This window comes from Chiloscyllium plagiosum, chromosome 31, assembly GCF_004010195.1.
Source record: "Chiloscyllium plagiosum isolate BGI_BamShark_2017 chromosome 31, ASM401019v2, whole genome shotgun sequence".
Classification (NCBI taxonomy): domain Eukaryota; kingdom Metazoa; phylum Chordata; class Chondrichthyes; order Orectolobiformes; family Hemiscylliidae; genus Chiloscyllium; species Chiloscyllium plagiosum.
In genome coordinates, this window is record NC_057740.1 from 4,339,768 (window position 1) to 4,352,705 (window position 12,938).

At 40.0% G+C, this 12,938-nt stretch overlaps 1 protein-coding gene across 2 annotated transcripts in view; it reads right to left on the bottom strand.

Annotated features, from left to right (window-relative positions):
- Nucleotides 1-12,938, bottom strand: part of ndc80 (NDC80 kinetochore complex component) — a 61,444-nt gene that overhangs the window by 18,880 nt on the left and 29,626 nt on the right. For both annotated transcript variants that reach the window (XM_043720866.1, XM_043720865.1), the window contains exons 7-9: nt 10,423-10,521; nt 5,203-5,296; nt 3,557-3,663 (exon numbers count right to left, since the gene is read on the bottom strand). In XM_043720866.1, coding sequence (XP_043576801.1) covers nt 3,557-3,663; nt 5,203-5,296; nt 10,423-10,521 — 300 coding nt within the window. The remainder of the gene's footprint in view (nt 1-3,556; nt 3,664-5,202; nt 5,297-10,422; nt 10,522-12,938) is intronic.

Here is a 12,938-nt window from a genome sequence, read left to right on the forward strand (position 1 = left end):
AGGTGACCAAAGGGTTTCATCAAGAACGTAGATTTTAAAGAATACTTTAAAGGGAGGGGGAGGATAAGACAGGCAGAGAAGTTTAAGTACGTAATTTGGGCCTTGGCAGCTGAAGGCATAATGGGCAAAGGTGGAGTAATTAAAAAATTGGGAACATTCAATAAACCAAGTTTGGAGCAGCTATAGATATCAGACTGATTAGGATGGGAGAGATAGAAAAGGGAGATTCAGTGGATGAATCTGAAAACAAGATTGAAAATTTTAATTGAAGTGTTGCTTAACTGGGATCTCAAGTGGATCAGCAAAGTAATGTGATGGTGAATGGGATCTAGTGACAGTTGGGATGCTAACAGATCTTTGGATGACCTCAAGTTTAAAGAGAGGCTGGTCAACTAGATTGCTGGGATGATTCAGTCCAAGCAAGTCATGGATGAGGACTTCAGAGAATGAACAAACTCAGGCAACGTTACACAAAATAGGCAAACTTCATGTTGGTCTTGATGCGTGGCTACAAGGTTATCTTGGGTCAAATACAGTTGCATATAGTGTGACTCCGCTACAGACAATAGTCAGGGAGAGAAATGGATTTTATGGCTTGGACAAAGATTTCAGTTTTTCTCATATTTTAAGCTATTGCTGCTCACATAGTATAGTACGTCTGACACGCACTATGACATTATGGTACAGCAGAGGGCATAAACACACAAAAATAGGAGATGTAGATCATCAGGCTTTGAACAATGCCATTTAATACAGGGTACAGTGGTAGTGGCAAAATTCAGCCATGACAATCCCTGGATTTCAGCTATTACCATGTACAATTGAGCACAGAAACAGAAGGAGTAAATTGTTGGGCAGTTGCTGAAGAGAGATGGACCTGTGCAGATCAGAAGGGCTGGATAAAAGTTGAGCTTAAGACTTAGTCATAACTGGGAGTGAGTTCCTTGTGGGTATCTTGCTTGTGCTGTTGAGGAGGGCTTAAACTACACAGAGCACTGTAGAGATGGACAGCACCAGAAGAAGAATAGTAACTTAATAGATGGGGTTAGAGTAAATGAGAATAAGTAAAATTCTACATCAGAGTTACTGTTCAGGTCTGTGAATGCATGTAGTGTTGAAGAAATCTGCTCATCCCGTGAGCACTAACTTTGTTTCCCTTGCATTTTGAGGGAATATGCTTTGACTGCATAAAATATATTCTCTTTTGAAGTTAACCAATTGTTTAGCTGTTGAATTTCCTGCCAACCTATAGCTCCATCTACTCTACCTAGATCCATTCTTTTCCTGTTGATATTTTCTTACTTTTCTTACTCTGATTGTTCAGTGTCCTTTGTATAGTCACCCTCAACATTAAGATATAATGATCACTATCTCTTAAACAGAGACAAGAGTTCCCAAAGCAATTTCATGAAATTTTTCGAAACAGTGTTTCCACCCCAAGGACAAAGGCAATAATGATAGAGCTGGTTCTTGGAAATAAGATTGGCCAAGTTGATAGAATGTCAGTAGGAGACCGTTTAGGAGACAGTGATCATTACACCTTAGTGTCGAGGGTTACTACACAAAGGACACTGAACAATCCCAGAGTAAAAAACGTAAACTGGAGTAAAGAATGGATCTTGGTAGAATAGATGGGAAATTCAACAGCTGAACAATTGGTTAACTTCAAAAGAGAGTATATTTTGTGCAGTCAAAGCATATCCCCTCAAAATGCAAGGGAAACAAAATTAGTGCTCCCAGGATGAGCAAATAGATATAAATTGTGAAGAAAATGGATACTTACATTATAAAATAGTTAGAATCAAGCTGAATATCAAAGTTTCAGATGGGATAAGAAAAGTCAAAGCAGCAAAGAGAGAATATAAAAAGAGAATGGTAGACAACCTAAAACAAAGCCCCAAAGTTTTCTATAAGCATATAAATAATAAAAAAAGTGTAATTGATTAGGAACAACAGAGTTAAAAATCACACAACACCAGGTTATAGTCCAACAGGTTTAATTAGAAGCATTAGCTTTCGAAGCGCTGCTCCTTCATCAGGTTTTGTGGAGAACACAATTACAAGATACAAAATTTATAGCAAAAGTTCACAGTGTGATGTAACTGAAATTATACATTGAAAAATACCTTGATTGTTTGTTAAGTCTCTCATCTGTTAGAGTGATCATGTTAGTTTCACTTCTTTCATATGTGAATCGCAAAACCTCTTTTAAAAGTTACATTCTTAGGTGAATTTTTTAACAATTGGTATCAGCCCGGATAATGTGTTGAAGGTGTTGGTCTCCTGTGTGCTGCTGTCTGTGCCATAATGTTTAGACTGATTCTAATCTAAAAAAATGAATTAACAGAATCCTACATGGATTCATGCAGTTTTTGAGCAAAGTACAATGTAACTGCAAGTACAAATTCACCCCACAAACATATTATTTTTATGTGATTTTTAACTTTGCACACTTCAGTGCAACACCGGCATCTCCAAATCAGGAACAACAGAAGTGATTTACATATGGAGACATGGGACATAGCTAAAGTATTAAATGAAAAACTTCCAATGACAATCATATTGCTAAATCATCTACCATTTACATCCTGGGATCATTAGAGTCTTAACTCAACCTACCATTCAAATACAAGATTACAAGAGCAGGTCGAAGTCTGGATATTCTATATCAAGTGACATACCTAATTCCATAAAATCTTTGCACCATCCACAAAGCACAAGTCAAGAAGGTGACAGAATACTCCCCACTGATCCGGGAAAACGTAGCTTCAACAATACTGAAGCAGCTCAAAAACAGCCCATTTGAGCACCACTGTTTCATTCTGGTTGATGCAGTTTTGAACCATATGGGGGTGGGGGAAGAGAAGAATGGTTGAATTCGTCCCAAATCACATGTAGCCAGCTAAAAACCTAATATAGGTGAAAAAATAAAGGAAGGGTTCCCTCCCATCTACAAAATACCATATAAAAATCAATACATATAATCAACTATACAAATGTATCATATTACAACAGGACAAAACAACACATCAGATTGGTGCTGAAATCCCTACCAAACCAATAAATACCAGGGCCGAGAGTTCTACCTTTCCAACTGTGCCACAATTCAAATTCAAACATATACAAGTACACTTCTTCGATGACACAGCTCCTCCTGCCACATTGCATCAATCCCTCTCTGTTGTTTCCTTGGACCCACCAACCTGGCTAATGATCCAAGGTCCCATAACTAATTGGTGAATATTACCAGATCATAATTCATTGCACAAATGCTGATGCACTTAGCAACCATCACATTCTTTCTTGCTCCCTATAAATCTTCTTCAAGATTCAGCTTTAAAAATACAGCTTTAAGTTCAGCTTCAAGCAATTCTGATTTTTTTTTCATTTTCACAATCAAGGTCAAACCAGAAGCATTTCATACTCCTCTAAGATGAACTTATAGATATGTAGTCATGTATTGAAAACTGATTCCCACAGCAAGAAACAGAAACACCAATGTAGGTTTTGTAAATGTGAAAAAATACAAACGAGAAAGACAAAGAACATTACCAACCGGCTCATTCTGTTTCTCTTTCTCCAACTTTTCCAGCTCTTCTGCCAAACTTCTGTTTTCTGCAGTGAAAGCATCAAATTGGGCTTCATCCACTCCAAAATGCTGCTCTACAATGTACAGAATAGATATTTTTCAATAAATCATTTCAATTCAAACTAGGGACCTTAACTGCTGTCAGCAAAATCCCAATTTCAAAGGTATAACAGGCTTCCGATTTTGATTTGCAATAAGCACACGGCTAAGGATATCAGCCAGATCATACATTCAAAATTTGTTTCTGGATTCAAAAATAATTAACATTCTTAGAAATACTTTAATTAACCAACCAATCCAATCACTAGTCCCCACAATCAAAATGGTTCAAGATGAGATGCCTTGCTTGGAAATCCAGCAAATAAAAAAGAAATCAACATCTTTGTGGGTAAAAGGATATGGAACGATTGCAGAAAGCTCTGGAGCCATTAATAATCCTTGCAGGTAGAGCTAGTCAGATATCAATTTAGACTGGATTCGATAGCAGGACCACATCTCAGCAGGGAGGTCATATTGGAGCTATACAGAACTATGGTTAGACCACAAGTGTGTGCAGTTCTGGTCACCACACTACAGGAAAGATCTGATTATACTGGAGGGGTGCAGAGGAGATTCACCAGGCTGTTGCCTGGGACAGAGCATTTCAGCTATGAAGAAAGGCTGGATAAGTCTGGGTTGTTTTGTTTTGGAGCAGAGAAGGTTGAGGGTGTATAAGATTATTAGGGGCATTGACAGGGTGAATTGTAAACAGCTGTTCACTTGGTCAAAGGTTCAATGAAAGAGACAAGATTTTAGCGAACTTTAAGGCAATGGAATTCAGATTAAATAACAGGTGCAAGGTCCCTCAATTGTTATTTTTGTCCCATGGTATAGGCTAACAGACAAGGCTTTGGGGCTTGATTGCTGTTGCTACAAAGCCTGTGAACTGTGAAAAAGTTTAAACAATTGTCCATCATTTTAAACATTTCCCATCATACCACACCCTGTCCCCATTCAGCAGTTGAAGCTACCTTATCACTGAGATCTCACAAAGTCTGAGGCATTGTTAAAGGGGTCACATGGGGAAAGCACAGCCTCAACAGCCCATCTAGTTAACAATTTCTTAGCATGAAGCAGGAACATAAGATTTCCAAGGCAGAATATGATGCCAATGTGGTAAGGAGTTATACCATGTGCCAATGGGTCAAAGCTACATAAATTTAATTTTTCTATTGGTTATACATAAATGTGACAAAAACATACAAGTCTCATGATGAGACACAAGACATTTCTAGGAGGACAAGTATTCACTGTGCAATAATCTTTTAGCAAATATTTTTTCCACTTCTACAAAAACATAATTAAGTTCAGGCAGGCTGGATGGGCTGATTGGCCCAGACCTTTTCATATACTTACATCACATTTTCAATACAATAGATCAAAGACCTTGCAATCATCCACTTGAATTAGTTTTAAGTATTATCAAGGAAAGGCACAGAGTGATGGTTAGACACTTGATATTGCAAGTGCAAAGTACACAACTTTTGAATGTATTGCTCCTGTTGCAGTGCTGTTGAAGGCAAGGTGGGGACTGTGGAAAAAGTTCTATTTCAAAGCCATTAGGTTGTACTCACTCAGTAAAGTCAAGTTCTCCAAATTCAAGTCTTCATAGTCGTCTATGCCAGAAAGGTAACGTGAATAACACTTACTTGTATAATCAATGAACAGCTATAAAACAAGTAAACACAAGTTATGAATATACTTCTCTCTTTGGAAAATGTTCTTGTCAAAATACTTGAAGTAAAAGAATAAACTCAGGACAGAAGAATTGATTTCTCCACTACTGCTCATGACAAAGTATCAGCCGATATTTATATTTTGATAGTGACAAAGTTGTGATTTAAGTCAGTTTTTTTTTAGGAAAGAATTTTAAACTAGTAGATCTTTCGTGAAGGGGTTTAATAATTAATCAGGTCAGTCTTTCAGAACCATGATTTTAAACCAATGTGTCAGAGAGCAGTTGTCTGAAAGCCTACTGCAATGTTAATGAAAGTTTGTATAGATTATGGGAGTTATTACAAGAGAGAAATTTTTAAAAATCAGCTTGCTTTTGGATTTTGTAATAACCAAAGATTGATTTTAGCTTAGAAAAACCAAGAACTTGGAAAGCATTTTGGGCAGTTCAATGAAAACCTGACTGCAATCAGATAGGAATATAAAATATTTAAAAAGGAGACCAAAGGTGAGAAATAAGTTAACTCAATGAAAGTTCATAAATTCTCTGGAGTGTTTGGTTGGAGATGTGCATTGGCTGTTCAAACCAATGGATGGTCAAGCCATTTGTCCACAATATCCTTCCAAGTCTCCATCACTAGGTTTTAAGGGAACAGAAATGAAGGTTGTACTAGGGGAATAAATAAGATGGGGCTGACAGTTTGATTAAACAGGAAGTAGTTGTACAAGTCCTGTGTCAAATGCAACTGAAATGCATTTATCCCCGAAAATGCTATAAGGCATTCAGGCATTGGAAGGGAAATGAAGGTGAAGAAATGATATAACAGTGATCAGATGTGACTTTATCCTGCAATAGGACTCGCAAATCCACACAACATGGCAAGATCAAGGGCGTGGCCATGAATCAGATTTGGATAGTTTACATGGAGGGAAATAAGTGCGAGGTCTTGCATTTTGGAAAGTCAAATCAAAATCATGGTGAATGGTAGGGCCTTAAGGAGTGTAGTGGAACAGAGGGACCTTGGGGTTCAGGTACACGTTTCTATGAAAGTGGAGTCACAATTAGACAGGGCAGTGAAAGTGGCTTTTGGCACACTGGCCTTCATCAGGCAGGGTAGAGTAGAGAAGTTGGGAAGTAATGTTGCAGTTGTACAGGAGGTTGGTGAGGCCACACTTGGAATATGGTGTTCAGTTTTGGTCATCTTGCTACAGGAAGGATATTATTAAACTGGAAAGAGTGCAGAAGAAGTTTACAAGGATGTTGCCAGGACTCAAGGGTTTGAGTTATAGGGAGAGGCTGGACAAGCTAGGACTTTTTTCTTTAGAGTATTGGAGACTGATGTGGGATTTTATAGAAGAGTATAAGCTCATTACAAGCATGGATAGGGTGAATGCACTCAGTTTCTCTCTCTCAGGGTTTGGAAATCGAGGACTAGAGGGCATCAGGTTAAGGTTAGAGGGGAAAGAATAAAAGGGTACCTGATGTGCAATGGGTTTTTTCCACAGAGTGTGGTATGCCCAGAAGTGGTTGAAATGGGTACATTAACAATATTTAAAAGGCATTTGGACAAACACATGGATAGGAAATATTTAGAAGGATATGGACCAAGTGCAGGGAAATGGGGTTAGTGTGGATGACATTTTGGTTGGCATGGACCAGTTTGGGCCAAAGGGATTGTCTCTGTCCTGTAGGAGTCAAGATTAGAGAGGTGCTGGAAATGCAGAGCAGGTCAGGCAGCATCCGAGGAACAGAAAATTGACGTTTTGGGCAGGAGCCCTTCTTCAGGAAGGGGTAGGAGTCTATGACTTTGAGAAACTTATGGATGCATGTTAAGTTTATAAATGTTACAGGAGAAGAAAATGCTACTTAGGAATTCTGTTTGGATAATTCACATCCCTCAATTTCATGTCATTAGCTACTTCCAATAACATTTCCACCAAACTAGATGTGTAACAGAAGAAAAAAAATGAAAAGCTTGAACCAGAGATAAAGCAAAATCAATTGCTATGTTGGTTCAACACACATCAAATGTTTGCTTCCGCTATTGAACACTTCTAAATCTATTGGTCATTTAAATGTAGGATCTTAATTCCACCACCTATTTGTCCAATTAATACCTGGTTTGTTGAAGTCCCCATGATGAGTATTCAATTTTTACTCAATTTCTTAGGTTGCCTGCATATTTCGTCATTCAACTCTATTCCATGATTTATGAACTGCACATATTAGTGTGGCTGGTTTTTTATTATCTTTTAACTCTATCCATATGGATTCAATTTTTGTTTTCTCCTCCTGTAATTGTGATTTTCAAGTACTATTACTCTACCTCCCCTTCCCTGTCATTTCTATGTATGTTTTATTCTGCAATATTTAATTCCCAGGCATGGAGTCATAGAGATATACAGTATGGGAACAGACCCTGCAGTCCAACCTGTCCATGCCGACCAGATATCCCAACCCAATCTAGTCCCACCTGCCAGCACCTGACCCATATCCCTCCAAACCCTTCCTATTCCTATACCCATCCAAATGCCTCTTAAATGTTGCAATTGTACCAGCCTCCACCACTTCCTCTGGCAGCTCATTCCAGACATGCACCGTCTTCTGCGTGAAAAAGTTGCCCCTTAGGTCTCTTTTATATCTTTCCCCTCTCACCCTAAACCTATACCCTCTAGTTCTGGACTCCACCAGGGAAATGACTTTGCCTATTTACCCAAAACATGCCCCTCATAACTTTGTAAACCTCTATAAGGTCATCCCTCAGCCTCCGACGCTCCAGAGAAAACAACCCCAGCCTGTTCAGCCTCTCCCTATAGCTCAATCCCTCCAAGCCTGGCAACTAAGTGTATAAGTCCTGCTAAGATTTGCTTTCCCAAACTGCGGCACCTCGCATTTATCTGAATTAAACTCCATCTGCCACTTCTCAGCCCATTGGCCCATCTGGTCCAGATCCTGTTGTAATCTGAGGTAACCGTCTTCGCTGTCCACTACACCTCCAATTTTGGTGTCATCTGCAAACTTACTAACTGTACCTCTTATGCTCGCATCCAAATCATTTATGTAAACGACGAATAGTAGAGGAGCCGGCACCAATCCTTGCAGCACTCCACTGGTCACAGGCCTCCAGTCTGAAAAACAACCCTCCACCACCACCCTCTGTCTTCTACCTTTCAGCCAGTTCTGTATCCAAATGGCTAGTTCTCCCTATATTCCATGAGATCTAACCTTGCTAATCAGTCTCCCATTGGAACCTTGTCGAATGCCTTACTGAAGTCCATATAGATCACATCTACTGTTCTGCCCAAATCAATCCTCTTTGTTACTTCTTCAAAAAGCTCAGTCAAGTTTGAGAGACGATTTCCCACGCACAAAGCCATGTTGACGATCCCTGGAAAGTCCTTGCCTTTCCAAATACATGTATATCCTGTCCCTCAGGATTCCCTCCAACAACTTGCTCACCACCGAGGTCAGGCTCACCGGTCTATAGTTCTCTGGCTTGTCCTTACCGCCCTTCTTAAACAGTGGCACCACGTTTGCCAACCTCCACAGCCATATTTCAGTAATCTCTACCATGCTTTATTCCTACCAATGCATAATTACAGCCAGTTCCCATTTGATTAAAGATTCTGTACTGCACAAATACTAACTCATTTTAAGTATGACATCCTTTTATTTCCATTATTTCCTTGACAGTAGTGTTCTTTTCTTACACAATAAATCACTCTTTCATGAATATTCAGCTTTCTTTGTAAATCTTTTGTAAATTCCCCACCACCAAATCTTGAAGGGGTCTAATGCCTCAAACGTTGCAAACAAGCAAAGGCAAGAGGGATGTTTTGCCTTTCAGTCACATTCGGGAGGAGAAATAAAAGATAAATATTACGTTGAAATCTTTCAATTTTTTTCTCCATCTTTTAAAAGTATTCTTCTCATCCCCTCCAATTCCCCAAAAGAAATTCATAAGCTGAAGAAACAAGTCACAGATTTACCAGTACTTTTTGATGCAACCACTAGATATTTAATCTATAATGACCTTTAATGGGAAAATTCAGAAAGTTCATCTAAAAAGGGAGGCCAAGAGACAAATGCCATTTTTGCAAAGTTAGTGAATATTGAAGCTGCAAAACGCAAGACAGTATTTGTTACATTTGCTGTTCCCTGTTTATGTCACAAGACTTTCTGGACCCTAATAACTTAGGTGATTAAAAAATAAAAAATTACAAAAATGCTAAAAGTTGACAATGTTATTGAGTTTTGAGAAGATTTGTAGCTTAGGTTGAGGTTCTAGATGTAAGTTTGCTCACTGAGCTGGAAGGTTTGTTTTCAGACATTTTGTCACCATACTAAGCACCAACATCAATGAGCTTCAGGTGAAGCACTGGTGGTATGGTCCGCTTTTTATTTGTGTGTTTAGGTTTCCTTGGATTGCTGATGCCATTTCCTGTTTTTCCCCCCTTGGGGGTGGCAAATGAGATCCAAGACAATATGATTGTTGATAGAGTTCTGATTGGAATGCTTGTAGGAATTCTTGTATGCATCTCTGTTTGGCTTCTCTGGTATGTGTTGTCCCAGTCGAAGTGGTGTCCTTCCTCATCTGTACGTAAAGATACTAGTAGATCCCATTTACCACCCCATGAGAAAAAGAACAGGAAATGTCATCACCAATCCAAGGAAACCCAAACACAAATAAAAAGCGGGCCATACCACCAGTGCTTCACTGGAGGCTCATTGATGATGTTGCTTAAAAATGTGTTGCTGGAAAAGCCCAGCAGGTCAGGCAGCATCAAAGGAGCAGGTAGCTTAGGCTGAGGTTCAAGATGCAAGTTTGCTCACTGAGCTGAAAGGTATGTTTTCAGACGTTTTGTCACCATACTAAGAACCAACATCAATGAGCCTCAGGTGAAGCACTGGTGGTATGGTCCGTTTTTTATTTGTGTGTTTATGTTGATGGTGCCTGACCTGCTGCGCTTTTCCAGCAACACATTTTTAAGCTCTGATCTCCAGCATCTGCAGTCCTCACTTTCTCCTCATTGATGATGTTACCTAGTATGGTGATGAAATGTCTGAAAACAACTGCTGAATTGGACATACCATTTGAGGATAATCAGCAATTACATACCCTATTATTATGAACACCATCATCAGTCACATTCTCCACCACATCCCAGTCCTTATCAGGACCAAACAGGATCTTATCCGGATCAACAGAGTTGACCAGCTGTGGGCAAAGTAAATAGGAACAATTATTACAGTCACACTTATACAAGCATACCAGAGACTGCACTTCCAAATCTAATCAACACCTTTTGTGAAGCATTTCGAACTGCTACCAAACATTGCACAATCAATAAGATATTTCAGCATCCACCAGTCTCCTAGAACCATGCAAGAACACAATTGCTAACACTTCACTAACAGTGTCTTTCTCACAGCTCAAAAAATAGATGTGACGTGATCAGGTCCAACAGGGTGTATTGCTTAAGTTGGGGTCAAACGAAGAGATACTTCAAGACTGGAAAATAATCTGGAAGGTGAAGAATCAACCATCAAAATCAAAGTTGAAGCCAACATGGGAAAGAACAAAGACAAAAGATGTTTCTGATAGAGTAGCAGGACTTTTTTTTAAAGAAACATTTCTCTTCTGTGCTTACCATGGAGAAAGACATGAAAACTTGGGGAGGTTAGTGGGGATATCTTGGGGACAGTCCTTATCACAGTAGAGGTGGTGTTGGACATATTAGAAGGCATGAAGGTTGATAAATCTCCTGGTCCTGACCAGATCTTTTCCAAGAATCCTGCCCCTGGCTGATATATTTGCATCATAGCTAGCCACAGGTGAGATCCTGGAAGACTGGAGGGTAGCAAATGTTGTGCCTTCATTCAAGAAGGGCTGCAAAAAATAAAATTGTGAACTACAGACCAGTAAGTCTAACATCTGTGGTAGGTATGTTACTCGAGAAGATTCTGAGATAAGATATACATGCATTGGAAGGACAGGGACCAGATGGGCCAATGGGCTGAGACGTGGCAGATGGAGTTTAATTCAGATAAATGCGAGGTGCTGCATTTTGGGAATGCAAACCATAGCAGGACTTATATACTTAATGGTAAGGTCCTAGGGAGTGTTGCTGAACAAAGAGACCTTGGACTGCAGGTTCAAAGCTCCATGAAAGTGGAGTCGCAGGTAGATAGGACAGTGAAGGAGGCATTTGGCATGCTTTCTTTTATTGGTCAGAGTACTGAGTACAGGATTTGGGAGGTCATGTTGCGGCTGTACAGGACATTGGTTAGGCCACTGTTGGAATATTGGAAGGAGACCAGAATTGCATGCAATCGGAAAGATGTTGTGAAACTTGAAAGGGTTCAGAAAAGATTTACAAGGATGTTGCCAGGGTTGGAGGATCTGAGCTACAGGGAGAGGCTGAACAGGCTGGGGCTGTTTTCCCTGGAGCGTCAGAGGCTGAGGGGTGACCTCATAGAGGTTTACAAAATTATGAGGAACATGGATAGGATAAATAGACAAAGTCTTTTCCCTGGGGTCGGGGAGTCCAGAACTAGAAGGTATGGGTTTAGGGTGAGAGGGGAAAGATATAAAAGAGACCTAAGGGGCAACTTTTTCACGCCATGCGTGGTACGTGGATGGAATGAGCTGCCAGAGGATGTGATGGAGGCTGGTACAATTGCAATATTTAAGAGGCATTTGGATGGGTATATGAATAGGAAAGGTTTGGAGGGATATGGGCCAGGTGCTGGCAGGTGGGACTAGGTTGGGTGGGGATATCTGGTTGGCATGGACGGGTTGGACTGAAGGGTCTGTTTCCATGCTGTACATCTCTATGACATTATGACAGGGTTTGATTAGGAATAACAAGCATGGCTTTGTGTGTAGGAGATCATGCTTCACAAATTTGTTAGAGTTCTTTGAAGTGACCAGGAAGGTTGATGAAGACAGGGTGGTAGACGTAGTCGATATGAATTTTAATAAGGCCTTTGATAAGGGTCCACATGGTAGGCTGCTCTGAAAGGTTAGATCGCATGGAATTCAGGGGGACCTGACAAATTGGATACACAATTGGCTTGGTGGTAGGAAGCAGAGGGTAATAGTGGAAGGATGCTTGTCGGACTGGAGGCCTGTGACTAGTGGAGTGCCTCGGTGTCAGTGTCATAGAGTCATAAAGATGTACAGCATGGAAACAGACCCTTCGGTCCAACCCGTTCATGCCGACCAGATATCCCAACATAATCTAGTCCCTGCTAGGCCCATTATTGGTTTGTTATCTATATCAATGATTTGAATGAGAATGTGCAAGGCTTGATTAGTAAGTTTGCAGATGACAAAAATAGGTGGTATCATGGACAGTGAGGAAGGTTATTACTATGCTGAGAAATGGAAAATCGCATTTAATATAGATAAATGAGAGGTCTTGCATTTTAGAAAGTCAAATCAAAGTCGGAGTTTCATGGTAAATGGTAGGGCCTTAAGGAGTGTCGTGGAACAGAGGAACCTTGGAAATCAAGTGCACGGTTCACTGAAAGTGGAGTCACAGTTTGACAGGGCAGTAAAGAAGGCTTTTTATCAGTCAAAGCATTGAGTATTGAAGTTGGGAAGTTATGTTGCAGTTGTGCAGGATATTG